At 48.8% G+C, this 27,738-nt stretch overlaps 1 protein-coding gene across 1 annotated transcript in view; it reads left to right on the top strand.

The window, feature by feature from the left end:
- The window catches only part of cplane1 (ciliogenesis and planar polarity effector 1), a 34,216-nt gene extending 7,273 nt beyond the window's left edge, over positions 1–26,943 (top strand). The window contains 39 exon segments of the mRNA XM_035391876.1: positions 271–461; positions 1,086–1,166; positions 1,383–1,547; positions 2,692–2,865; positions 3,688–3,922; positions 4,452–4,597; positions 5,143–5,357; positions 5,793–5,957; positions 6,514–6,637; positions 7,652–7,761; positions 8,096–8,260; positions 8,357–8,468; positions 9,276–9,555; positions 9,872–10,745; positions 11,201–11,334; positions 11,899–12,059; positions 12,574–12,677; positions 12,865–12,923; positions 13,131–13,359; positions 14,009–14,602; positions 14,973–15,293; positions 15,295–15,714; positions 17,079–17,209; positions 17,859–17,943; positions 18,569–18,626; positions 19,089–19,223; positions 20,140–20,261; positions 20,575–20,797; positions 21,479–21,579; positions 22,109–22,208; positions 22,921–22,951; positions 23,192–23,314; positions 23,598–23,760; positions 24,128–24,183; positions 24,382–24,609; positions 24,919–25,055; positions 25,642–25,710; positions 25,837–25,988; positions 26,432–26,943. Of these exon segments, the coding sequence (XP_035247767.1) occupies positions 271–461; positions 1,086–1,166; positions 1,383–1,547; positions 2,692–2,865; positions 3,688–3,922; positions 4,452–4,597; positions 5,143–5,357; positions 5,793–5,957; positions 6,514–6,637; positions 7,652–7,761; positions 8,096–8,260; positions 8,357–8,468; positions 9,276–9,555; positions 9,872–10,745; positions 11,201–11,334; positions 11,899–12,059; positions 12,574–12,677; positions 12,865–12,923; positions 13,131–13,359; positions 14,009–14,602; positions 14,973–15,293; positions 15,295–15,714; positions 17,079–17,209; positions 17,859–17,943; positions 18,569–18,626; positions 19,089–19,223; positions 20,140–20,261; positions 20,575–20,797; positions 21,479–21,579; positions 22,109–22,208; positions 22,921–22,951; positions 23,192–23,314; positions 23,598–23,760; positions 24,128–24,183; positions 24,382–24,609; positions 24,919–25,055; positions 25,642–25,710; positions 25,837–25,988; positions 26,432–26,569 (7,111 nt within the window). The 3' untranslated portion in view covers positions 26,570–26,943.
- Positions 26,944–27,738: the final 795 nt, after the last annotated feature.

Here is a 27,738-nt window from a genome sequence, read left to right as displayed (position 1 = left end):
GTGATTGGCTCAGAATTAACAGCCATTTCCTGCCAACCCTACAGGATAGCAGATTAAAAAATTCAGAAAAAAGATGCCTATCAATTTCAAGGCTGTGTAATATGCTGGTGAGCTAAATGGTCAATGAGCTAATGTGTTAGATGCAGTACAGGCTAGGGGTTTTGTTAATGTAAACCTGAGCTAGCAGGGAGTGTTCTGTGGGTAATTGGATTGTTAGCGTTTGTGGGCTAACCATAAGCACTTCCTTACATTACTGCTTTCCCCCTGCAGATTACTGGAGGTGTGGCGGGGGTTATATGGGCGGACGCTGCAGTACCAGGCGGCCTCGCTCTCCCAGACGGGCCCGGCTCGCTGCGCCGCTGAGCAGGAACGGCTCGCCGGCGTCCTGCACCTGATCCAGCGCGCCATGCAGGAGCACGGAGACCAGCTGGGGGACGGACCCGCCCTGCACCGAGCCACGGGTCCGATTCCGCCACCGCTGTTCCTGCTGTTCCTCTTCCTCTCTAACCACGGACGAGCTGTTCCTCTTCCTCTCCGACCACGGACGAGCTGTTCCTCTTCCTCTCTGCTTTTCTGACCACGGACGAGCTGTTCCTCTTGCTCTGCTTTTCTGACCATGGACGTGCTGTTCCTCTTCCTCTCTGCTTTTCTGACCAAGGACGAGCTGTTCCTCTTCCTCCCTGCTTTTCTGACCAAGGACGAGCTGTTCCTCTTCCTCTCTGCTTTTCTGACCAAGGACGAGCTGTTCCTCTTGCTCTGCTTTTCTGACCATGGACGTGCTGTTCTTCTCTCCTCTCTGTCTTTCTCACTCTCAGTGCATTTGCCCATTTATTTTGACTATATAAAGCAGGCTGGAGCGGCATGAAGTATTGCCCAGGAAAACTTGATAGTCAATGATCATTTTAAGATGCCATACCGAGATAATTATATAATAACCAAATAACTGACATGGTATGGCTAGGTTTTGTTGGTGTTGAGACATTCTATTTTCCCCTACATTCAAAAATAAAATGAATTTTCTGTCCAGGACCAACCAGAACTCATACAGTATTACCCCTCATCTTAGCAGTTCGTTTTCATTTCAGGAGAACAACTTTTCCTGTGTGGCTCGTATGGAGAAAGCGCTGAAGTTTGGAGAGCGGAGCTGTGTGCAGAGAAAGAAAAAGGTAACGATGCCATAACCCATAAAACATACTAATTATCATTGTGGTTTAAGTAAATTCACATTTTCTGCAGAAAAGATATTGGTGAGTATTCTGATGCCCTTGTCTTGAGTACTAGTTATTGTAAGTCTGAACAGATCAGTAAGCCTGACCAGACCAGCGCTCGTTATAGTTTTGGATTTTAGTGTGACCACTCGGTCCTTCTTTTGTCCATCCCAGGGGGCGCGATGCTGTGCGTGCTGGAGACCCGGTTCTGTCTGGCCCTCCTGTACGGGCACCTCTTCCAGTACCAGCTGCACCGGGCCCTGGGTCTGTGTGAGCACCTGGCCCGGCAACTGACCCCCCAGTCCCGCCTGGAGGAGGAGAGCGGGGCGGAGTCAGCCGGTACGTGTGACTGCTCCCTCTAGCGTGTGTCTGGAAGGAGATTATAGCCCGATATGTCAGACAATATTATGGATTTATGGAGTTTTGTTTTGACATTTTCACTTCTGGGGACATTTCATTTCAGACGGTTGTTTTATGTGAAATGCACGTTTGTAAGATTTCCTCAAGCTGTTTGCAGTGTGTGGAATGTGCACTTTTGTGAGAGTATTAGCCTGTGTTTGAATGTGTGTTTCTGTGAGAGTATTAGCCTGTGTTTGAATGTGTGTTTCTGTGAGAGTATTAGCCTGTGTTTGAATGTGTGTTTCTGTGAGAGTATTAGCCTGTGTTTGAATGTGTGTTTCTGTGAGAGTATTAGCCTGTGTTTGAAGGTGTGTTTCTGTGATAGTTATTACCCTGTGTTTGTATAGTGACACAGCCTCCTGTAACTCATCAGTTGTGTATGCATTCCTACATTTTTCCACAGACCGTAGCCCGTTCCCATTTTATTTGGCCCTTTATTTAGCATGAATTCTAACTATACCATGATGTCTGTTGTTATTGCCCAATGTTCTTACGTTGATAAAAGAGGGCAAAATCCATGTTTTTTCAGTACAGGTTTTAAATAAAAATGTTGTGTTACAGTGAAGAACACATTACTTAATCTCCACATGGCCTATACAATCTATATCCACAGATACAACTCTGGAGTCTTGTGTCTTGTCTAATTTGTGTATTTCCCCAAGTATTGTGAAGTGCTGAAATATATAGATGATATATTTTATTTTAATGCATTGCAGTGTGTTGTGTAAAATGGGGCATGTCCTTCTGTGCAGAGGGCTGGGAGGCCTGGCTGCCGGTGGCTGTGGGGAGAGGGAGGGTTAGAGTTAGGGTTGGGGTTAGGGTTAAGGTATATTTTAATGCATGTCCCTCTGTGCAGAGGGTGCGGGGCAGGGCTCGGAGGCCTGGCTCCCGGTGCCGGTGGGGCGGGAGGGTTAGGGTTAGGGTTGGGGTTGGGGTTAGGGTTAGGGTTGGGGTTGGGGTTGGGGTTAGGGTTAGGGTTAGGGTTGGGGTTAGGGTTAGGGTTGGGGTTAGGGTTGGGGTTAGGGTTGGGGTTGGGGTTGGGGTTAGGGTTAGGGTATATTTTAATGCATGTCCCTCTGTCTAGAAGGCGTGGGGCGGGGCTGGGAGGCCTGGCTGCCGGTGCCGGTGGGGCGGGAGGCTGCGTGCGCCGTAGTGCAGTCCTTCGGCAGGTTCATGGCCGCCTACTTCACCAACCAGCCACTGAGCGTCCTCCCCCCGCACAGCGTGGGGGTCCTGCCCCCCCTCCATCTCCCTGCAGGTGAGCGCGGACGAGTGAATGTGTGGAGAATTCAGTTTTTATGTGTGTGGAACATTTACAGAGACGCTGTCACCATACAGATGATTATTGAGAGAAATGAGAGAGACCTGTTCCCAGTACTCAGGATGGCTTTAAATGCTGCTTGAGATCCCCTGTCAGAAATGAATTAAACTTCAGAACAATATTGACGTTTTTGTTTGTTTCCAAAATTGGCTGATTTGAAATGACTCCAAACCTGAATTGTTCCCTCTAGTGTTATTTGTCTCAAAATTGTGAGGAGTGTTTGAGTGTGTGCATGTTTATTGAAGAGGAGTGTGTGCGTGTTTATTGAAGAGGTGTGTGTATATGTGTATCGAGTAGGAGTGTGAGTGTGTGTAATGTGTATGTGAGTAGGCGTGTGTGACAGTATGTTATGTATTGGTATATATGAGTCGATAAGGAGTGTGTATTATGTATTGATGAGGTGTGTGTATTATGTATTGGTGTATAAGTATTGATGAGGAGTGAGTATTGTATATTGGTGTATAAGTATTGATGAGGAGTGAGTATTGTGTATTGGTGTATAAGTATTGATGAGGAGTGAGTATTGTATATTGGTGTATATGTATGGAGGAGTGAGTATTGTATATTGGTGTATAAGTATTGATGAGGAGTGAGTATTGTATATTGGTGTATATGTATGGAGGAGTGAGTATTGTATATTGGTGTATATGTATGGAGGAGTGAGTATGTATATTGGTGTATAAGTATTGATGAGGAGTGAGTATTGTATATTGGTGTATATGTATGGAGGAGTGAGTATTGTATATTGGTGTATGATAGGTACGGCCCCCGGTCAGCGCTTGGTGCCCCTCTCTCGGAGCCGGGTTTTGGGAGAGGTGTGGAGGCAGCAGCTGTCGGAGGTGTGGACGGTGGACTACGCCCTGGAGCTGCTCCTGCAGGGGGGCCTGCTCCCCGAGGCCGCCTGGCTGGCCCACCGCCTGGGCGACTGGAAGACCGCGGCCTCCCTCAGCCTGGCCTACTGCACCTACTGCAGCGAGCAGGCCGACTTCAGCAGGTCCGCCCCGGAGCCTGCGTCACCCAGCAGGGTTACTGCGCTGAGTAAAACCCGGAACGGCTCCTTTTACTTCAGTCCACGTTCTAGATTTGAGGTTGTTCCGGGTTTTACTCGATGCTGTTATCTGGCTAACTCAGTAACCCTCCGGGGTCTTTTAACTTCAGTCCACGTTCCAGATTTGAGGTTGTTCCGGGTTTTACTCAGTGCAGTTATCTGGCTAACTCGGTAATCCTGGGGGGTATTTCACAAAACAGCTGTTTTTACTTCAGTCCATGTTCCATATTTGGGAGTGTTCCGGGTTTTACTCAGTGCAGTTATCTGGCTAACCCAGTAATCCTGGGAGGTATTACACAAAGCAGCTGATTTTACTTCAGTCCATGTGCCAGATACGGGAGTGTTCCAGATTTTACTCAGTGCAGTTATCCAGCTAACTCGATAAACCTGCTCTGTGATTCAGACTCCAGTTCCACTTTAAAGGGCACTCGGGTGTTGAGGGAGCAGACTCTGACTGTATGTCTGCTGTCTCCAGGCTGAATTGGAGGGAACTGCACCTCCCAGCCCAGCTCCAGCCCGGCTGTATTTTCCGGGAGCAGCTGGAGCTCCTGCTGGGCCTGGAGGCTGGAGGAGAGCCGGACCAAAGCGGCACAGACAGCAGGTCTTATGAGCAGTTTGCAGGTTTGTGTTCGCATTGTCACTTTCCCGAATAAATGTTTGAGTGGAGGGCGGTGCTGTACTGTGCTTTAGCTCTGGCTGTGCCTTGAGATAATGTACTGTGCTGTGATCTGCTGTAGCAGTAACTGTAACTTGCTGTGCTATCTTTGTCGCTGTGTTGTGCAGTGTCATACTGTGCTTTAGCTATGGCTGTGCTGTGAGGTATTGTGATGTGCTGTGCTGTGTTCTGCTGTAGCTGTGCTGTAGCTCTCATTATAGCTGTGCTGTAGCTGTATTGTGCTGTAGCTGTGCTGTATGTGTAGCTATTTTGTGCTGTGCTGTAGCTCTAACTCCGCTGTAGCTATGCTGTATGTGTAGCTGCGTTTTGCTGTGTTGTGCACTACTTATGTTTGGTTTCATAATGTTAGAATTACATGGAAGTCGGTACTCTGCAGGTTTGCAATGACAGCAGCAGTTCTGATGAGTGTTGTAACTCCAGCATAACTGTGTATTCCAAACTGGGGGAAAATATGCAGGAAAGAGGTTTATCCGTTTGCACGCTCTCTCAGATGCAGTGATGGAGGAGGACGTGGAGCTGCAGGTGTCTGTGCAGGAGGTGCTGAGGGCCTCGGTCATGGCCCGGGTGGACGTCCTGTCCCGGCCCCTGCACCGGCTCACCGACGCCGCCAAGGACCTGGCGTCCCGCCTCTCCGGCCTGGTGCCCCCCGGGGTCTACCTGCCCGCCCCCCCGCTGTACTGCCCCCAGCCGGCCTCGGACACGCAGGTGAGCAGTCACCTCAGGGCTGGGGTGTGCAGTCTTATCCGAAAAGGGCCGGTGTGGGTGCAGGTTTTTGTTTTAGCCCAGCACTACAGTACCTGATTTAACTATTTAACTAATCATGGTCTTCAATTAAGACTTTGATAATTAGAATCGGGTGGAGTGCTGGGCTTAAACGAAAACCAGGTTGAGTTTAAGACGACGGTCCTCCATCCAGCACAAGACCTGGATGTTATCAAGATCAGAAATTGGGATTACAACTGCTAGTTTCTACTACCGTGGCATTACTTTTAAATTCTTCCTAAAACGCTTTTAAATAATACAAAAGTACAGATGAAAAGTTAATGCTGTCTATGCTAACTAAATACTTAGTATTGTGACCCAGCTTCAGTCTTTCTGACGATTTCCTGTTTTGGTGACTGTTTCCTGTCTCGCTGACAGGCCTCCGTGGGGGATGTGGGCGTGGCCTCAGAGGGGCGGTCCCGGCAGTGCATTTCGGGGGTGCTGCAGAGGGCGCTGCTGCTCCTGAGGTCGGCTAACTGCTCCCTCCCCGCTGCCCAGTGGTACATCACCAACCTGCAGCAGCGTCAGCAGCTACTGCACAAGGTTACTCACACACACTCTCTACCTGTCTGTTTATCACACACACTCTCCACCTATCACACACACTCTCCACCTATCACACACACTCTCTACCTATCGCACATACTCTCCACCTATCACACTTTTTTCTTTTCTTTTTTTTTAAACCCCTTCCTCCCCCCGTGGGGAATATTGGAACGTCCAGTCCAGTCTCAGCGGCTCATGTGGGAGAGCGCTGAAGAACGTGCGCTCTCTCTGAAGCACATAGTGTCTCCAGAAGCTTCTTTTCACATTGCAGTCTGCAAACCAAACTCACACAGACATGAGTCAGAGGAAGACGCTTCATGTGCAGTTTTAGCAAGCAGATCGTAAACACCCAGTTGACCAGCAGGGGTCGCTAGAGAGCAATGAGACACAGGACCTGTCTGAAGCCTGCCTAACCCTTGCTGATGCTAACACTAGTTATGCAGCCATGGGGCCCATGCACTGGAACATAATTTAATGTTTCTAGCAGAGATAACATGTTAGATTAAATGGGTGTGATATTTGTTATTAATCTTTTGATTGGGTTGCTTGGCAGAAACTCAGCCAGCCCTTGAACCCATTCCCAGAGGGACTGAAGGAGTTTGTGACTTCCGGAGCCTTCTTTAGTCCTGGAACCAATGGAGAAGCATGCTTGGACAGTGTTACAGTGCAGGTTATAGGTAAGGGGTACTTAACCAAATTGTTTGTCCATACAGTTGACCTGTTAGTACAGTGTATTTTATGCCTCTTAAACAGTAAGAGGAAGGTTGACAGAAGTGTCCAGGTCTGGTGCAAACCCAGCATTGGTTTCCCGTGCCGTAAATGTTCACTTGCTGTCCTCAGAATACAGCTAATTTTTGTCTACCGGATGAGATTTTCAACCAAGGTCCTGATTCACTGTTGTCATTAAAGATCCCACAACACTTATTGCAAAGAGTATTGGGTTCCCCAGTGCCCAGGTTAAATTACCCGCCTAGCACTGTCAACCTGCCGCCTAATCATTCCCCAGTTCAATTGGCTAAAATTGTTCTCTCCCTCTGCACCTCAGCTGATGTGTGGTGAGTGTTCTAGCGCAAAATGGCTGCCGCGCCTCACCCAGGTGGGTGTCACGCATTGATGGTGGTTCAGGAGAGTTCCCCCCTCATCACTGTAAAGGGCTTTCTGTGTGAAAAAAAGCGCAAAATAAATGCAAGGCATTATTATTTTTAATTTTATGATGGTTGGCCTGGATAATTCATTTTATATGTTAGGTATACAGATATTAACTTAATGTTAATCGTAACCTTAAAAGTTAGGGGCGACATAGCTCAGGAGGTAAGACCTATTGTCTGGCAGTCGGAGGGTTGCCGGTTCAAACCCCGCCCTGGGCATGTCGAAGTGTCCTTGAGCAAGACACCTAACCCCTAACTGCTCTGGCGAATGAGAGGCATCAATTGTAAAGCGCTTTGGAATTAAAGCGCTATATAAATGCAGTCCATTTACCATTTACCAAGGTGACTTTGACAATGGCAGTCCAGGCCCTGTATCAGCCAGCTGTCCTCAGTGTCAGACCTCCTACGTGCCAAATGGGGTTAGTTCTGAGAAAAGCAGGCACCGTCTCTGTGACAGTTAAGTACAGGATACAATGTGTTGTCACAAGGATGAACTGCTCACTTTGATAGAACGTCTGCTTAGATAGCTCCTCTGTTTCCCAGCATGCTTCAGGGAGGTGTGCGGACTGTGTTGGATGCTACATGTCCGGGACCAGCTGTCCGTCTCCTGCAGGAAGTACCAGGCTGCAAGGACCCAAGTGGCACTGTGCCAGGTACATGGGAGGGGCTTATGCGAGTGGGTTCATAACATGGAGCTCAGGGGCTTCGATGAGCATGGACTTCAGGGTTTGATAAGCAGGGACTTCAGGGTTTGATAAGCAGGGACTTCAGGGTTTGATAAGCAGGGACTTCAGGGTTTGATAAGCATGGACTTTGGGGCTTTTGTGGTGAAAGCCTGTGGAAGGCAGCTCTTAGCTCGGTGAGTCCGCGGGTGGGGCTTTTAATGGTGCATGTTTTCAGGGTGGTGTTACAAGTGGCTCTTGAAACGGTGTGTGTTTTCAGGGCAGTGAGTCCGCGGGGGGCGGTTGTAACGGTGTGTGTTTGCAGGTTGGTGAGTCCGCGGGTGGTGGTGGCAGCGATGTGGTGGAGCGCTGTACGGACGCGCTACGCTGGGCCTGCCGCCTCCTTCCCTTCGCTCGCTTCCTGAAGGCTGAGGAACTCCTCCAGGATCTGGTGCTCAGCTTGGTGTCTGAGCTACCCCCCGTCACTATGGTAACCGTAGCTTTCCTGAGTGCTTAGCACCACTTTAAAATGGCAGGCATCACCGGTCGCGCCTTTTAACATGTGGCTGTGGACTCTGTCCTCCAGGTGGCGGACATTCTGGCCCAGGTGTTCCCAGAGGAAGAGGAGTCCGTCCAGGTCTCCCTGAGGGAGAAATATAGCGCCCTTCTGCAGAGACTGCGGCACTGCACTCTCCCCGGTAACGGTTTACTGCACGCTGTTAAGACTGACTGGAACCTGACGCACTTGAGATTGTCCACAATGGTCTATGAATACTGCAGCAGTCCGAAATGACAAGCGCCCTGCCATGCAAGCTGGTTTGAGTGGACTTAGTCCAGAGCATCTTCTTGTCCTCTGTTCAGACTACACTCTCCGAGGCTTGGCACCAGCTTTCCTTCCAAACTCTTGTCATTTCCTTCTTGTTTTGTGGATCAGAGGAAATTCAAGAAAGATCCTGTGTAGTCCTGTGCTTCTTGCTCTGAGGTGGAAGGGCAATGAATTGAATCCTTTCCAACTCACACAGACTGGGCACTCATATGGTCCAATCCCAATATTTTAGCTTCCACAGTCAGTTCAGGTTGTCACAGTCTAGCTCAATTCCCAACCTGACACATTCTCCAAAGTGGGGTGACACTATTCACTGCTCATTTTGCTCTGTAGTCCTTACTGTCCAGGAGGACCAGTCGCAACAGGTGTGCTTCCATCTGTTTGTTTTTTTTTTGTAAGTGGCTGCAGTGTGAAAAGGGTCTAGTGTGAGAGGACTCTAGCATGAAATGACTGGCGCTGAAGGACTCTCTAGTGTGAAACAACTTGTGTAAATGGACTCAAGCGTTAAATGACTAGTGTGAAAGGTGTTTATTTTGAAAGGACTACTGTGAAAGGAGTATGGTGTGAAGACTTGTTAAAATTGTGAACGGACTCTAATGTGAAAGGAGTACTGTTCTCTGTTGTATCACTTTGTACTCTCTATACAGTTCTCTTTCTCTTACCGTCCTCTCTCGGTCAGTCTCAGAGCTGGACGGTGCCGAGCTCCAGAGGGAGGCGATGCTGACCGTGCTGATTCAGCAGCAGCTGGTCCACAGACGCCGGGTCCAGCGCAAGATCGCCAGACACCTCGCCCCGCTGAAACGGCAGATCTGGGAGAGGCTCGAGGAGGAGGAAGAAGAGCGAACGTTCGACCGCTTCTCTCCTAGTCACAGCACGCTCTCGGACTCCAGGTGCTCCCCGCTGAGCAACGGCAACAGAACGGCCACGCCCACTGACAGCCAGGAAAGGCCTGCTTTCAGGTAAGGACACCTCTAGCTTTGGAGGTCGCTCGAAGGGCATTGTAAGTTCATCCAACTGAATGTAGCGTATTAACGCAAAATGTTAACGCATTAACAAAACATTTTGTCGTAGCATGCTTCACAGCATGTCCTGACCTGAACCTCTACAAAAGAAGTGAGATGGCAGAAAAGACATTTGTGAGGAACCTGGCATTAGCTCTTGTTGAGTGAATTTGTTCATGTATTCTGTAAGGGTGGATGTGAGTTGAGTGGATGTCTTGCTGTAAGGGTGGATGTGCTCACATAAGGGTGGATGTGCTTCTCTGTGTTCTCTCAGCCCCCAGCTGCAGAGAGGGCAGCCCTGGTCAGATGGCCCTGATGGAGACAGGCCTGTGGAGAGAGGGACCGGGCGGAGCGGAGGGAAGGAGGCCATCAGCGCCCCGCCCCCCATCGGCACCTGGGAGTTTGAGCTGCTGGACGAAGAGTACCCCCGCTTCCTGGAGCTCTTCCTCAGCTACGTCCTGGAGAGGGACTGCGGCGAGGACAAGGCCCTGGCCCTGCCCCTCCTGAGCGGCTTCTCCCCCCAGCTGCGGGAGGCGGAGCTCCACTCCCTGGCCTTCGACGTGCTCACCACCCTCAAACGCCGCCAGAGGGGGCAGTGGAGCGCCGCGGGGAGGAGGCCCGGCGGTGCCCCCGCCCCGGCCCCCCAGGGCCCCTCCCGGCTACCGTCCCCCGGCCCGAGTCTCTCCGTCCGGAGCGAGGCCCTGGTCAGGACCAGCACCCCCTCCGGCGTCCAGCCCCCCGGCCCCCGCGCAGAGTGGCCCCAGGGCCTGTTCGGCCTCCGACAGGCTCGCCAGCCAATGAGAGTCGCCCAAGCGGAAGGGGCGTGGCCCGGTCCCGAAGCCGGGCGGAGCTCCCCCGCGTGGACCCCCCAGTCAGACCACAAGGCCCCGCCGTCGCTGGACCTCCCCGAACCGGAGGCCCGTTTCCGGGACCTGAGCAGGCTGCTGGAGTGGATGGTGCGCTGGGCGGACAGGAGGGTTCGGGTCGGCCACCCCGCCCCCAGGAGGACCGGCGCTGGGGGGGCGGCCGAGGGGGTGGTGATGAGGGCCAAAGCCTCCACCCCAGCGGTGCTCACCGCCCTGAGGGTGCTGGAGAGCAGATACACCGCCGCCCTGCTGGCCGCAGGCGGGCACCGCCCCTCCTTCAGGGTGAGTAACTCAGCGTGCTGTGTGTAGGGCTGCAACAATTAATTCAACTCATGATTACAAGAATAAGAGATTTGAACTTTGGTGCTGATTAATTGCTATAATGATTTAAAACCCTAATCATTTCCCAGAACGTCTGTCAGTGACAAAGCACTGCTGATGGCTTTGGAGAGTGACTAGAGGCTTCTGCAGAGAAACACTTTCCCTTTTCTGAATGTAATTATTCATGTTAATGTTCTGAGGGTGGCAGGCATCTAATATAATTACGTCCATATTGGATGAACCGTGTAGGAAATTCAGCCTTTTTTATATGTAGCCTCCCCCAATTTTTCCCATTTCAAATTAAATGTGCTGGAGTACAGAGCCAAAACAACAAGAACTGTGTCTCTGTTCAGATATGTACAGTCTGCATTTAAGTCCCTTTCATTCTGTAAGCGTGAGCTCTGCTCGAATGACAGGGCCCAGGGGCGGAGTTCACTCCAGCCCTCGCTGAGCCGGAGGTGGAGAGGAGGGTGCGCACAGGATGCATTGCGTCCTCTGAGTCGCCCATCAGCCTGCCTCCCCTGGAGAGCCTGCACGGGGAGGACTCTGAGTAAGTGCTGCCTCCTGGAGCCCTGGAGGCTCACTGCACCCATAATCACACAGTGTGACTGACTGTTGAGTTTAACGGATCACTGAAAGTGGACAGCAATGCTACCTGCATAGGCTCTACTGGAATGGGGTTGTCTGCAACTCTGAAATGTTCACAACTTTGAATGTGAAGCCACAAATTTTTATTTAATCATTAACTGAAATGGTTTCTTGCATTATGCTATATATTTTTTTTAATTGGCTTTCATTTTTAGCTTTAAATTAGATTTTTCTTAATGTAGTAGTTAATATAATAACTATTTAATAACTAATAATCAAATAAGCTGTAAGTGGGATCTCATGACCCTATTTTTCTACGTTGGCCCAAAAAAGAAGCCGTGTAATAATAACCTATATAGTCGACAACTGCAGAAATGCTACGCTCCATGAATTCTGTAAGTATCTGCACATTTTCAAATTAGTTCCTAGAATCCCGTGCGTGAATGGGTATGTTTGAACGTTTTAAAAATGACTGCTTACACTGTGGTATCAGAACCTGGTAGTAATTCATTGTGATATTCTATAGAGCGTCCGAAGTGGAAGAGGTGGAGCCAGAGACAGACGTGGATAGAGCAGTATACCAGTTCCGCCAGGAGGGGGCGCTTCGCGCTGACCCAGAGAGTAGGCCAAGGGAAGCTTCCGGGGGCTCACAGGATGAACCGTACGGCTTTGCTGCTGAGTCTGAGAGTGAGTTAAAGCACCTTGACTTTCAAGTGCATGTATTCTGTCTGTGAACAATAACAAAAGTATTTATCAGCAAGACTGCAAGTTGTACTGGCTTTTCAGCTTCTTCTCCCTGGTATGGAATGCCCACTAATGCACTTGAGCACCAGTCCTGTCAGGTTTGCACAGAGATGAGTCACTCCAGCTCAACGGGCGACTTGCAGGCATCTGAGCGACCAGCAGGGGTCACCAAACTGCCGTGAATTTCTTAACGATTCTTCATTTTAGGTTTTATTTTATTTGGTCACTGTTTAAAAATATTTAAATCTTTGAAGTACTGTGTAACTTTTTTTTGTTGATAAGTGCTATATAAATAAAGTTTTATTCTTTATTATTATATGATGGCACGTTTTAAAAATCTTTGCTTTAATAGTCATTGCTTTAGGTGGCAGTTGGTGGCAGTTGGAGGCAGTTGGAGGCGTCTGCTTGTGATGTTCTGTTTGGCACAGCAGGGTTTATGACACTGTGCTCCCTGTAGGTGAGAGCAGGAGGGAGGAGTCCTTTAGCCCTGCGGGTTCCGCCTCCTGCATCTCGGTCCAGATCAAGACCCTCCCCAGGAGGCCTAACCGTTCCCACGAGCAGGTAGGACACTGCAGGCCCAACTCCAGACCAAAAGTGCTGAGTAGCACCGAACCCGTTTTTCAGTTTGGTATCATGTGATCACTGGCTGGCACTGTATTTAATAAGGCACTGCTACTCTCGTTTGATAGGGAAACATTGCGGGCTGCTGCATATTGATTTGTTTCTCTGTTTGTATTCACGTTCCCAGGCGCTGACCCTTGCTGATCTGGATTCTGACAGAGAGGAGACGGAAGGAGATGTATCTCAGTTCAGTGATTATGTTTTTCATTTTTGCCCCCTCATCGCTTGATGAAATGTGATATCAGGCCTTAAAAAACACTTTGAGTTGCCTTGCCTTCTGTTATTGACCCTACTTCATAGAATGGCGTGTATTCTCGAAAGTATCATTGGTCATACGTCTCACATGCAGTGGTACAGTTAGAAAATATACAGATTGTGTTGGCACCTCTGCAGCGGTACTAGTGTTGAGCTCCGGGACCCTGACCCTGCCCTGGAGCCGAACGTCCAGCCGACGCCTGTGCCAGGCCCGCATCCTGGCCCTCGAGTACAGAGCTTACCCAGCAGCAGCACACCCCAACTGGGCATGAGCCCTGACGCACCGCCCCCACCAGCACCGCCCCCAGCGGTACCGCCAGAGCCCTTCAGGCAGCTGGTCCAGGAGCAGATCTTCAGATTGGTGCAGGTGAATGTGCTGTACTGACACACTACCGAAAACTGACATTGCAATCGAAACAACTCATCATTCACACTTTAGACCATTGAGTCATGCCCAGGGCTGGGGAAAGTTCAGCTTTAATTTGGTTATTTTAAATTCAGTTCATGACTTGAAAAATGCCTGTGATGTGCCGTAGAGTTTTTTTTCCACATTTTTTCAATGCTGTATAGCAAAGCTAAAAACGTACGGTCCCTGGCTGGCGCTAGCAGCTGCCTCGCTGGTGCTGGTAGTAATGCAACTACCGACGGTTTAGCATACTACTACTGTCGTGCTAGCCACTGCAATATATCTAGTTATACTGTATTTTATTTAGTAGAACTGTCAACGTACCTAATTTCCAACATTCTCTAGCAGCAAAATTTATAATTTTGTACCCAAACATATTGTCCTACGCAAAGGGTGTCAGACTCCAGTACTGGAGGGCAGCGCTGTCTGACGTTATTTGTGGTTTCATTAAGGCCTTGAGAACAAGGTGTGCGGACTCTTTGGCCAATTAATGACCTCACATTAATCTCCCGCACTGAAGTGCACTAAAGACCAGCATGCACTGCGACCCACCAGGTCATGTTCCCCAGCGTAACTGTTTGTGTTCCTCTTCCCTCTTTTTGCCTGCCAGTTCCAACAGATGAGCTTCATTAGCATCCTGCAAACTGTGGCTGCCTCTTTCCCAAATCTGCCCCCAATGAACCAGAGCCAGTACCCCAATCCCACAGATAATCTGCCCCCCTTAAACCAGAGCCAGTACCCCAATCCCACACCTAATCTGGCTCCATCTAACTCAGCCCAGTACCCCATTCCCACAGATAATCTGTCTTACTTAAATCAGACCCGGTACCCCAATCCCACTGATAATTATCTGCTCCCCTTAAACCAGAGCCAATACCCCAATCCCACAGATAATCTGGCTCCCTTAAACCAAAACCAGTACCCCTTTCCCACAGATAATAGGGCCCACCAGCCAAGAGCTCCTTTTTTCCAACCCAGACCGCAGGGCCCACACCAGCCTGATCCACAGAGCCAAGGCCCAGTCACAATACCACAGTGGTCTGCAGAAAAGGCAGAGCAGGGGCATATTCACGCGGTCCAGAGCCACAGCCCAGTCACTGTGCCACAGCGCTCCACAGAAGACCCCGATGAGCCTGAGGATGTCCTCTCTCTGAGCTTCAGCAGTGTGAGCCAGTGCCAGAGCGACGTGGAGAGCATCAGTGAGGTAGCACAGCATTCAACACTACGCCAGCTGCGTGAAGCGCAAGCCATTCCAGTGAAACGTCCTAAATAAATCAAGTTACTTTTCCGAACGTTGTTTTAAAACCTGAGGGTTACACTACATGGCCAAAAGTATGTGGACTCTTGTGGATGTATGCTGTAGCATTAAGATTTGCCTTCACTGGACCTAAGGTGCCTAGCCCAAGCCATGAAAAACAGCCCCAGACCAAGCGGTGTCCAGATACTTTTGGTCTTTTAGTGTATTTTATTCTGTCCCATTCATAATATTTTATAATATTCATAATATTTTAGAGCAAGTTTATAGTTACTGTGGCATGACTGTGATTGGTATCTGTTGCCATGGCTCTGTGCAGGAAGTCCGGGAATTTCCTGTCCATCCGGAGGAGCTGAGGGTATCCCAGGCCGAGAGGGAAAACTTCGTCCTCCGTTCCTTTAGGAACGGCTGCGTTACCCCTGTTCCCCACCAGGGGGTGCCACTGCTGCGTGCTGCTGGCTCCTCGCAGGGCAGCTTGAGCGCTGTTCCTCCAGCGCCCCGGGGGATAAAACTGCTGCAGCTGCCCCCCCCTGCCCGGTCCTCCCTGCCCCCCCCCTCCTGTCCCCACAGGCCTCCTCTACAGCGCCGCCGCTGCCGCTCACCCCCCAAGAGAGGCTTTTGTACGCCCTCACACTGACGCCCCTGTCACGCGGAGAGAGGCAAGCCCAGCCCCGCGGCCGTTTGGGACTCCCCAGGAGCGCGTCTTTCTGGACCCGCGCGTCCGTACGGCCCCGGGTCACGTGACCCAGCCCAAAACCCCCGACAGCCCCGGGAGGGGAATGGGGCAAGGCGCCCCCCTCAACCTGATCCTGGCCCCCCAGTCCCACAGACAGCCCCCGCCCCATGGGCTCCCGCTGCTGCGCTTCCACCCGGAGCCCCGTCTGCCTGCCGCCGTCGCTCACGCCCCTGTCGCCAACTCCGCCAAGCCTCTCATCTCTGTGCCGGGACCTCCAGGGCCTCCTTGGCCTGCAGGACCTCCATGGGCTCCAGGGCCTCCAGGGCACTCAGGGCTTAGCTCCAGTATTCAGCTGCTCCAGAGGGACCCTGATCCGCCCAGCAAGGTACCGCACACGCCCTGCACACAGTACTGTACACGTCCTGCACACAGTACTGCACACGTCCTGCACACAGTACCACACACACCCTGCACTGAATCCTGCACACACTGACTGTAGCACACACACAGACTGCACACAGTAGCACACATTACTGCAGACATGTTTGTGTACACTAGTAATGGTGTTAGTCATCATTCATCATCAGCAATGATGTTGTGATTGGTCAGGTAATAATCTCTAACTAAGCAGGGCACACCCAATAATCTAATGGATTCCAGGGATATGAAGTGAACTGAAGAAGGAAAGAGATATCCACTCATTGTAATGCTACCCAATTCGTTTAAGATGGTAAATTAACTTTGAATTTTATTTATTTTTATTTTTTTAATTCCATGTTGTATAACGTTACATCACAATTTCTGGTTTTAGATTGAAAAGTCTTGTGTCGGCTCAAGAATCTCCTCTCTGACTTACAAACTTACGGGTCAAACGAAGTTAATTAAAGTGCTGCAGAATGACTGCACTACAGATGACCTCAGAATACATCACCGAACCGGGGTTCCACTGAAGGTTGTGTGCGGCCACCCTTCATGTAGGCCAATATGTCACCCAAAGAGAATTACCTTTAAACCGGCCAAACAGGCACTTCGTTTAATTAGCTGATGTCACAGCGTTGGCTGGCCGTTCAAACGACTGAAATAACCACAGGAGGGAATGCCCTAGAGAACCTGTTTTTTTTTTTCTTATTTTGGGGGTGGGGGTGGGGAGGGGGGCGGGCTGGTGATAAATCACGTCATCAGCTAAATGCATTAAAGGAGATGCTGTTTTATTTTCGGAGTAAACCTTTGCCACCAGCAAACGGCTATTAAAGGACAGAACACAAGAATGATCTAATAGTCTGTTAGAAGACCCAGCAATGTCCCAGTTAATCCGGTCTGTGCCGGCGCTGACTGTGGCCGGTAGCTCCACAGGGCTACACGCTATTGCCAATTGCATCACCCAGAGTATGGGAGGGCCCAGTTGGTTAGGGGTGTGCGTTTCAGCACTCTCTAGTGACCCTCTCTGATGGAGAATTCTGTAGATTCTATAATGGAGGATTCATTCGCTTCTGTGCCCTCTACCTTTAAAGCACTGTCCCTGCTGGTGTGGTTGTCTTGAGATTACCTTACTGAACCGGTGTTTAGCAGTTGTCTATGACCATGAAATGCACTTTTTGTATGTCGCTTTGGATAAAAACGTCTGCCAAATGAATGTAATGAGATGTTGTGCCGTACGGTAGTCCAGAGTCTGTGTTCTTACAGCGTGCTTGTGTTCTGCAGAGTCTGACTCCGCCTCCTCTTCCCTCTCCCCATCCGCTCCCTCTGCAGGTGCTCCTGGGACGGGGGGCAGCGTGGACGCAGGAGCATCGGGGGGGTGCAGCGGGCGTGGCTGCGCTCCGCCTCCTCACTGGGGTCTCACGGGACGGCCCCGCCCACAACACCCTCGCCTCCAGCAAAAGGTGAAGGCCTGGAAAGTTCTGCTCTTTCGTTTTATTTTTTATTTCTTTCTTCTTTTTTCATAGAAGTATTCTCACCCAGCATTTCCAATTTCCACTGCAATTTGGAATCACAAGTCTGGGGGAGTGTGCACATGCACAGTTGTCCGAAACACATGATGTCGCCAACTGCCTATTTTCACACCACAGGCTACAGCACAGAGCGGAGTCAGAGGAAGACCTTTCATATGTGGCTTTCTCATTTCTGAATTATTCCCTGTGTTATTCTCTATTTTTCCAAACTATCAATTGCATCTAGTAATTTAATAATAGTAGTAATAATAATCATTTCATTTATTCTGCACTTTTCTTACAGTGCGTTTCAGTAAATCACAAAATGCTTTACAGAAATTTCGACGCAAAGTGAAACAAAATTCGTTCATAGTTAAAAGGTACTTGGATAAGAATGAAGACTTAAAGTGGGGCCCATTCACACACATCAGAACAATGACTTAACAGCCACCTTAACAGCAACCGTAACGCCTTAACACATTAACCGGGCAACCCTCACAGTTACACACAGTCACAAGCAAGGTTGTGAAGAAGTTTTTTAGAGGTGAGTGTTGATTGAGGCCCCGCCCAGTTTAGAGTCGGTGCCGTCTGTCCTCCGCAGGCAGAAGAGGAGGGACGAGAGAGAGCAGGAGGGGGAATACAGAAGCACCGGCAGACTGGAGGGTTTTTCCGTCCCTGCCACAGAGGTACCGTGTCAGTGCTCCTTCAGCAAACCCCCGTACATGTGACATCACTCTGTTACCAGGAAGAACAGGCTCGTGCGCACATCCAACCCAAGTAGGGCACAGGTGCAGGATTTTAAAATATAACTGCCGGTGGAAAAGAAAACATGTCCGCACGCTGAATTTTTTAATCGCTCCCTCGGATTTATGGGTGCAATATTTCGAGCAGCAGGGTCTTTGTCAGGCAAACACGCATGTGAAGTAAATATGAGCTATGTATGCAGGCAGGTAGAGGCATCATATCGACAATCAAATTGTCACATGATATATGAACTCATATGTCATATGTCATGTGACCATCTGAGTGGATCTTCTCTTTTTCACATCGCTCTGTTATGTCATACCTGTAATCTAAACATAAGCTTAATGTTAAATATGGATCCCTGCTGTATCATAGTCATTCGGAAAAGACATTCTGAATTATGCCGGATGTACCGTACAAACATATCACGGAAATAGTGATATCAAAAATGATATCAAAGTGAATCAGAAAATCAAATTAAGGGAGCTGTGTGACCTCAAAATGAAGTGAACAGAAAATATAAAACTGAAAATTGTGAAGGTTTTTCTTTTTTGTTGTGTCATTCAGCCTGATAAAGTTGAAGCACCGGGGTCTGCATTGGAGGAGGACTTTGTCATATCAAATGGTGAGCATGTCCACCAGTGTAACTGTCATCTTTTCATTCATGTGTTATATTCAGCCAGGTTCAGTAAAGTAAAAAGACAGGCTGATCCTCGAACAGTCGTCTTCGACAGGGCATTTTGCCGAATACTTTGTGTGTGTGTGTGTGTGTGTGTGTGTGTGTGTGCGCGGGTGCGTATGCGTGTGCGTGTGTGTTGTCTGTATGTGGAAGCGTGTGTGTCTGCGTGCATGTGTGCGTGCGTTTGTGTCTGCGTGCGTGTGTGCGTATGTCCGTGCTTGTGTGTGTGTGCGAGAGAGAAAAACATGAAAACCTGATGCAATTCTTGTCTGGATTTCTTCTTCACTCTCATATTGAGATAAAAATGAACACTGAATATATCGCTCAGTCTAACAGTGAAATCTGTGTTACTGTGCCAGTGGGCTTGCTAAGTCAGACTAGCGCTCATCTTTGGCCTCTCCCTTCCAGAGCCGATCGGCTCCTTGCTGGGGGGGCGGGACCTGGTCTCCAGGGCGCTGTCCACTGCAGCCGAGCTGCACGCCTTCGCCAGCACGCAGAAACGGCCTCCTGAGCTCCACGACGCCTGCACCAACACTGACTCCGGTATTACGCCCCCTGCTGGCCGTATCGGGGAGGAGCAGCCTGCTCATTATGATCTTTCAATGCTTTAACCACTAATAACAGTGAAGTAAGGCGTGCATGTTAGTGATATGAAAATGTGCTGTGCGCAATATGCAAAGTACCTTTTTCTACAGGACGGAAAGAGCAGCCACACAGTTACAATTACAGCTGCACGGTATGAGTCTCTGTATGAAAATCACAGAGTATAAAAGCCGCAAATATAAACACCACACAATTTGAAAACCACATGGTATAAAAGACACACTGTATGAAAGTCGCAATATGAAAACCACACAGTATAATGGATGCTGTCATTGCTTCAGCTCTACCTTGGCTCGCTGTAGCTTGCCAGGTCATGGCTAGCTGAAGACACCCACTTTCTAGCGATATAGCTAGCACTAATTTGTAATTAGCGCATAATGGCTCTGTCTTGTATTATAAGCAACACTGTCTGTCAGGATACGAACTGCATTAGCCCTAACAGTGTAGTGGAGACTGGTCTGCAAAAGGCTGTCTTAAAGCAGTTCTAGCTGACATCACTGCTAAGCTGTTCAGACGATAAGCTGTTTAGATTTTTATACAAATGTGAAACTTATCTTTCAGATTTAGTCCCCTGTTTTACAGTCTCTACTTTCTTTTAGAAAAATTTAGCTTTCAAATGTAGTCTTTTCTAGAAATCTATAAACCATTTAGGTGTTTGAATGTGGACCTAGATCAGGGGTCTGCCAGATAGCACTACAATAAAACAGCAAAAAACAATACATGAAACTCAGTGTGGTGGTTAAAATGCATTGCTGGTGATGTCATGATGGCATAATTACTTTCACAAGAACGTCTTGCGAACAATGTCTCAAAAATGAATGCGAGTGAATGCACGATTCATTCTGTGTCTGCGTAGCGCCCCCTGCTGGTGAGGTGCAGGTAGAGACCGCAGCAGCGGTGTGTCCTGGGGTCCTCCTGAACCTACAGTTCCCCCGGGAGCCAGAGAGCACGGACAGAGTCGAGCAGGTGCTGGATGTGGTGAGTCTTACATTTTCATACCTGGAAATATCAATGAGAAAAATAAATAATAATAGTAATATACGTTTATTATCATATTTCATACCGGAAATGCAGACGCAAATGCCATGTAGGTATACAGTGATGAGAGCAGTGATGTGAGCAGTGACGTGCGCAGTGATGTGTGAGCAGTGATGTGAGAGCAGTGATGTGAGCAGTGATGTGAGCAGTGATGTGCGCAGTGATGTGAGAGCAGTGATGAGAGCAGTGACGTGCGCAGTGATGTGTGAGCAATGATGTGAGAGCAGTGATGTGATGTAATGGCTTCCCTCAGCATGGCGCTGGGCGGCACTTCATCAACGTCGTCAATCTGGAGGACGAGGAGCTGCTGGTGCACCTGCCCTCCCGCCAGAGTCCCACTTCCCCCAGCAGACCCACCTCACCCCCCGTCTCCCCCCAGCCCCGCCTGCTCGCTGCTCCGGCCGCAAACCCCGCCCTTCCTGACCTTCCCGTCGCTGACCGAATGGCTGTGGAGATGATGGTGGACGCACAGCTGGGTAGCTATTTCACCGCTGCCTCGTTCCCTCCTTCATGTTGTAACTTGTCTATCTGCTTTCTATCTGCTGTCTTGAGTAACTGTGCTTTATGTCAGCTTCCTCTTGCCAAAGAGATTTCAGTCTCTATGGGGTTTTTCCTGCTTAAATGAAGGTTAAATAAATAAATAAAGTTTAAGTAAATAAATAGCTCTCCAGTGCAGTGCCGCTGAATAGTCGTTCATCATTTTAATGTGTTTCGTTCTGCTTATGGCCCATACAGAGATCTGCATTCAGGGTTTCTTCCTTCCTGTGTGCTCAAATTCAGACACGGAGCCTTTGAAGCATTGAAAATACGTTTTTTTTAAAAGCCCAGTTTAGGATTGCCCATTATTTAGGTTATGGTTAAATGCTCCTCAGAGCTACCGCATTTACTCGTACATTAATTTACCACCACAAATATTCATTTTGTTCTGAAAATGCACGTTGGACATCTCGAGCTTGCAGCTTGATTTATCGTGCGGAAGACTGGCGTCTGTATTCAGGGTTTTCTTCCTGAATGCGTGCGTTCTTCTGTAATTTCACCCAGATGGCAAACTCACGGCTCCACACGTGTTTTGTCGCGGTGTGTCGCACGCGTGCGTCTCTGAAGCGCGGCTTCGCTCTGTCGTTTCTCACCGGGCGTGCTCCGTTTGTCTCCTCCAGAGCCCCGAGAGAGCCCCAGCCCCCCTGCAGCGCCGGCCGCCTGGGCTGCTCCTGAGCCCCCGCAGGAGAGGGAGCCACTCGGGGTGCCCAAGGAGAGGGAGGTGCGTTAGCCCGCCCCCCGCTGCCCTGGCAACGAGGAGGTCAGGTCTTCAGATTTTGATGAATGGATACTTTGCTCAGATTTTGATGAATGGATACTCTGCTGGCTACACAACTGTGCATCACTGAACGCATGGATAGAGAGCATCAATATCATAACCGATAAAAAGATGTTTTCTATCCATGCTCCTTATCTATGCTCTCTATCAATATCCCTTGTCCATACTCCTTATACAAGCTCTCCATGTTCTCATGGATAGGAAGCATGGATAGATAGCATGCACAAACCATAATGAACTAAGAATCTCATTTATATGCTAATAAAGCTCAAGTGTTGAAAGTGTTCTTTTTGTTGCTTCAGCACATGTCTTAATGCTTCTTTCTGGTCTAAACAGGTCATATGACCTCCAGTAGTTTCTATGCTTTTTAAACACGTCTCACCTGTCTGTGTCCTCCCGACCTTGTGTCCATGCCATTTCTGGAAGTTTCTGTCTGGTGTGATGTGTGGTGCATGTGTGTGTCTCCCTTCAGCCTGTGGGCCTGAGAGGCTCTTTGGGCTTCAGCGTGAGCTTCAGTGACATGGTGGAACAGAGCTACAGCGACAGGGTTACTGAGGGAGGGATGGCGGAAGGTAAGGGCTCAGCTCTGCTCCTCTCTCCTGTCATTAGCCTCATTAAACTGCATTAGATTTATTTAGAGAAGGTGGGATACTGGCCTCTGTTTCCAGTAGCAAAGACCCCCCCTTTACCCCTCTACTTCAGCTGAGTCTTCTCTGTCCTTTGGGTGTCCGCCAGTTGCACAGGGCTGGCTGAATGTAGGAAGCAGCAGGTGAGGTGGAAGGGGATGTCGTATCTGTTACCTGTGCTCCTGCTGCCATGTTCATTACTTCCTCTTCAGACAGTAGCTCTTTCCTGTTACGTTCCTATCCAATCAGAGCGTTCCCATCTCCAATCAGAGCGCTCATTCCTCTGTCCAATCAGAGCCCTGATGCCACATCCAATCAGAGTTCTCATTCCGCTGTCCAATCAGAGCACTCATTCCCCTGTCCAATCAGAGCGCTCGTTCCACTGTCCAATCAGAGCATCCAGTAAAATTCTGCCTTGAGACCTGTGAGGAGTTTTTGTACTTTCACACTGTGTCATGGTTCACATTCTGTCCAAAGTCACTTTATACACACTTATGCCAAACCAAGTGATAAGGTGCAATTACAACAAATCACTTTAGCATTTCATTTTATCTCTACTCTTAATGCCAAAGCTTTAGCAGAGCGTGCTCCCTTATTGCCTCTGCAGCACACCATCACTTGTTTACTGAGGAGTAAATGTGGGGCATTTCTTTTGCAGCTTTTGATGCCACAATGGACAGGTCTGTAAGGTAAGTATGTGCTTCATTCAGTACCTGATGTCATACTGTGTGTGCTGAAGTAGAACACAAACACGGCCTTTCCGATATACATGCCTGTCATTCTGATACATCTTTCCTTTCATCCCTTGTCTGTCCCCCCCTTCCACACACTGCCCCCCTCCACACACTCTTCCCCTTCCCCTATCTGTTCCCATTCCACACACTGTTTATCTTACACACACCACTCCACCCAACCTCTGACTTTTTTAGGTTAGCAGATGAGCCTCTGGAGCTGAGTGACATGGCTGACACCCTGGCAGAGCTGGTAGGGGGGAGAGGCGCCTTCACATCTCTGCTCGGTCTGTCAGACACTCAGATGGACAGGTTGATCAGGTAATGCCCCAGGGGGAACCAATCAAAGCTCTTAATCACTCACCACATTCTACCTACGTATGTGTGTGTGTGTGTGAGCTGTTAGCTGGTTGTTGAATGAGAACGTAAAATGTACTGGTGGTTGTCAGGTGGCTAATGTATTCTGTAATATATTATTTGCAATAAACTGGGTGAAGAGACAGCACATGTGGCTAATTTATTCTGTAATATATTCACTGTAATGGACTGGGTGAAGAGTAAGCACGTGTGGCTGATTTATTCTGTAATATATTCACTGTAACAGACTGGGTGAACAGAAAAACGTGGATGCAGACCAGGAGCAGGAGAGGCAGGAACTGCGGGCCTGGATGAGGAAGAGGCAGAGGGAGATGCTCGCGGAGTACCGCAGGCAGAGGGAGGAGAGGAGAGAGAGGGAGCACAGGCCGTTCACTCCTTCGACCACTCAGGTCAGACTGTCCGCAGCCGTCCCCTGCTGACCCACAATGCAACCCCCTCTTTCAATAGCAATTTATTGGTCAGGCAGGTGAGGCATTGATCCACTGAAGAGACGAACTCTGGCTCTGTGCCATAAACTTGTGAAAGTGTTTTGAATATGGCTGGTTTTTGCTAAAGGCCTTCATCGGTCTGTAAGTAATACCAGAATTTGACCCGACTCCACTGCCTCTGACCCAACCTAAGGTTAGTGGCCTGGTCCAAGGTTCCCTAAATAACAAGCCATGTCTTTAAAACTTCCTTTTTTTTATTAGTCATTAATATGCTTCAGAAAGGCATTGTGGTCTGTGGTGTTTTTACATTCATGTGCTCTGTGTACAGACTCTCACGTCCAGAGAGCTTTCTACCAACAAGAAAATGAAGGAAATGAAGGAAAAGTAAGTGTTTGATGGAGAAACCTACTCCAGTGGACACTGTGCCATGACTTTGTGTTTAATTTTCACTAAAGTGGGTCTTTAAGTAATATTCATGAATAGCACTGCCATTCCCATTTTAACTATTTTAATGGGCCAGCCGTTGTGGAGATCTGTCTGTGTACGGGTCTGTGTGTTCAAGTGTTGTTTGTTGACAACCAGGACCCTGCTGCTGGAGCACCACACTCAGAGAGCCAGGGAGGCCTGCAGCCTGATAACAGAGCTGCTCGCACCCTCACCGGCCCTGTCCACCCTCACCAAGGCCCCCCAGCCCCAGAGCACCAATCAGAGCATCCGCTGGTCCAAGGGCCACCTGCCACAGAGCACCAATCAGAGCGGCCGCTGGTCCAAGGGCCCCCAGCCCCAGAGCACCATTCAGAGCAGCCGCAGGTCAGCAGCTTTCCGCACAGATATTCGGTGTCTGCCTATATTGCCAGGAATGAGCAGGTACAGATGATGGGTGAATAGATAGATGGATGGATAGATAGATAGATAGATAGATAGATAGATAGATAGATGGATGAGTGGATGGATAAAGGGGTGGATGGATGGATGTGTGGGTTGATGGATGAATAGATGGATAAATTGATGGATGGATAGATGGATGAATGAGTGGATGGGTAGATGGATAAATGGGTGGATGGATGGATGGAGGGGTAATTGGAGGTGTGGGGGTCTGAGTGTTCGGGTGTGTTCCAGGGCAGTGCCACGTGGCCTCAGCAGGCCCGAGGGGCGGAGGGGGAGGAGCGCTCCGTTCCCCGTGTCCGCTGCTCCACGGAGGAGCGCCACAGCGTCAGGAGAGCAGCAGCCCAGCGACCGCCAGCAGCACAGACCTGGTGAGCCGCTCTCACACACAGTACACGTGTGTGTGTGTGTGTGTGTGTGTGTGTGTGTGTGTGAGTGTGTGTGTGTGTGTGTGTGTGCGCGTGTGTGTGTGTGTGCGCGTGTGTGTGTGTGTGCGCATGTGTGAGTGTGTGTGTGTGTGCGTGCGTGTGTGAGAGTGTGCAGTAGTGTGTGTGTGTGTGTGTGTGTGTGTGTGCAGTAGTGTGTGTGTGCAGGTGTGTCTTTCTCCTGCCAGCCTGTGTGCTGGTTTATTTTTGATGCTTATCTTCAAGTGGAAGAATATTAGGCAAGGAACATTGGTTGGAGTTGGGTGGCGGTTGGTCTGCCAGATCTGCTCTTTGTAAAATCTCAGTTAGTTATTCTTGAAAGATACAATTCAAGGTGCACTTTTGTGTAAGAATATACAAAAATTATAATTTGGTATATCCACTGAGGAGATATTTTAAAAAATGGAATTCATCGGTTCACATGTGAATTGATTATGGCATGTTTACTGTTTTAACATCAAAACCTTTCAGACATGTTAGTTCAGGACAGTATACAGTAACTCTTTTTGTCTTGTTCCTGTGCCCCCCGCAGGTGCCCTCCCAGATACCCGTCTGAGCCGATGGGGCATGAGAGACATGCAGGGCAGGAGAGTGGGGAAAGGTTTGCCCCTTTAATTACTGCAACTTTAATACCTGCTGAGAAAAAGATCCTCCAATCCCTTACCAGTTAGATCTACAGCACAGTTGTGACTAGCCTGTTAATATTAATGGTGTGATTCTCTGATAGGCTGGATGAAGGCAATGGGGCCGTCCCTGAGGGAAGGTAGGAGGAGAGGAGAGACGGACCTGAGAGAGGAGGTGGACGAGAGGGAGGAGGAGGTGGTGAGCCCCTGGAACCCTCCCCCGGAGATCCGCAGGCTGCTGGGACTGGAGGAGCAGGTCAGTGTTTAAGGGTCTGTGTTAACTCCCATCCACCTTACATACCTCTTTAGTGTTTAAGGGTCTGTGTTAACTCCCATCCACCTTACTTACCTCTTTAGTGTTTAAAGGTCTCCATTAACTCCCATCCACATTACATACCTCTAGGTTTTTATATTAAAATCATAAATAAAAAGCTATTTAGCAGTTGTACAAACAACACAACATGGGGTGTGTGTGGGAAGCATGTGGGAGCCACTTAGGGTGTGTGTGAGGTGTGAAGGGTGTGTGTGGGAGGTATGTAGGGTGTGTGTGAGAGGTGTGTAGAGTGAGTGTGGCATCTAGGCCTTTGTTTATCCCCTTTTACAGATGGATAGATCTTTGTAAATGCTTGAATACTGATTATCTTGTATGGCTATAACTGGGATACGGTGTCACCCTGGCATGTGGTCCTCTTTCCCCAGGGCTCAGTGGCGGAGGGGAGCGGCGCCGGACTCTGGCTGAAGAGTCTGGACTCCCTCTCCGACAGCACCGGCAGCATTCTCAGCAAACTGGACTGGGCCGCCATCGAAAAGATGGTAGCAGGGGAGGAAGAAGTCTGATCCAAAGATTATTTATGTTGTGACGGAACATGGTGTGCGGCAGTTAAACTGTCAAATTTGCTAGGTTTGCAGTTTTTGAATTTGTAATATGAATTTTTCTATTTTGTTTTGGTACTTTAAGTGCTCTGTACTCTCAGTAAATGCTGTAAATATGATATTGATTGTGATTTTAATGTTCTTTTTTATTCTAGTATATGATTAAATGTGTCCTTAGTGCAATGTCATTTTAGAGAGACTTTAAAGTTTTACTTTCCAAAGTATCAGTTGCAAAGAATGCAGTTGATCTCAGAATGTCATAAATCACTTTTTTATAAATGATGCCAGAAGCCTGTGATGGTGCCACTGGTGTTTCCAATAAATTTTTAAAAATCCAACCTGACATGATGATGAGATTTGTCACCGAACATACTGTGCTGTCTGGAAAAACTAGGGACATAAAAAGAGGAATATATCACTGCAAGCAGTCATTCCAGGGTCCCGGCAGCCAGTGCTACATTCTACCGAAAGCCATCTATGTCCATGTAACCCTAAATGGTCATAGTTCTGTGCTCTGCAACACTGAACCACACCACACCACCAACAATATAAATCTCCTGACCCAGTAATACACAGCAACTGGCTGGCCGCTCCATAGGCCAACATGCAATTCGCGATTGCAACACTCAGGGTATGGGAGGGTTAGTTCGGTTTGGGATCCACGTTCTTTGCTCTCTAGCGACCCCCGCTAGTCGATCGCATGCCCGTGGACTGCATCTGGAAGCCGCGTAGGAAAGGTTTTCCTCTGACTCTGCTCTGTCCCAGATTAGCTGTATTTTCCATCGTGAAAAGAAGCAGGTGGCTACACCACGTTTTTCTGTGGAGAACCATGCATGCCTATACCCTCCCGAATCTGCAGTGGGGTCCACAGAATGAAAACAACTGGTTAGAGACACTTGGCTATTCCAAGTCGAGGTGGGAATTGAAGGTACCCAGCCTCATGTTGGGCACCACATTCATAAAAAAATAAAAAGAAATTATATATATATATATATATATATATATATAATTGCACGTGTTTTCTCTAAGTAATATTGCAAACTCATTGCATTTCTGTTGATACCCAGATTACCTCCCACAGCTGGATTTGATAAGCCATTATCATTATGTTTAGTAAGCATTTTGGAAAAATT

This window comes from Anguilla anguilla, chromosome 14 (assembly GCF_013347855.1).
Source record: "Anguilla anguilla isolate fAngAng1 chromosome 14, fAngAng1.pri, whole genome shotgun sequence".
Lineage (NCBI taxonomy): Eukaryota > Metazoa > Chordata > Actinopteri > Anguilliformes > Anguillidae > Anguilla > Anguilla anguilla.
Note: the sequence above shows the minus strand (reverse complement) of the source record. Positions and strands in the feature narration are given on the sequence as shown.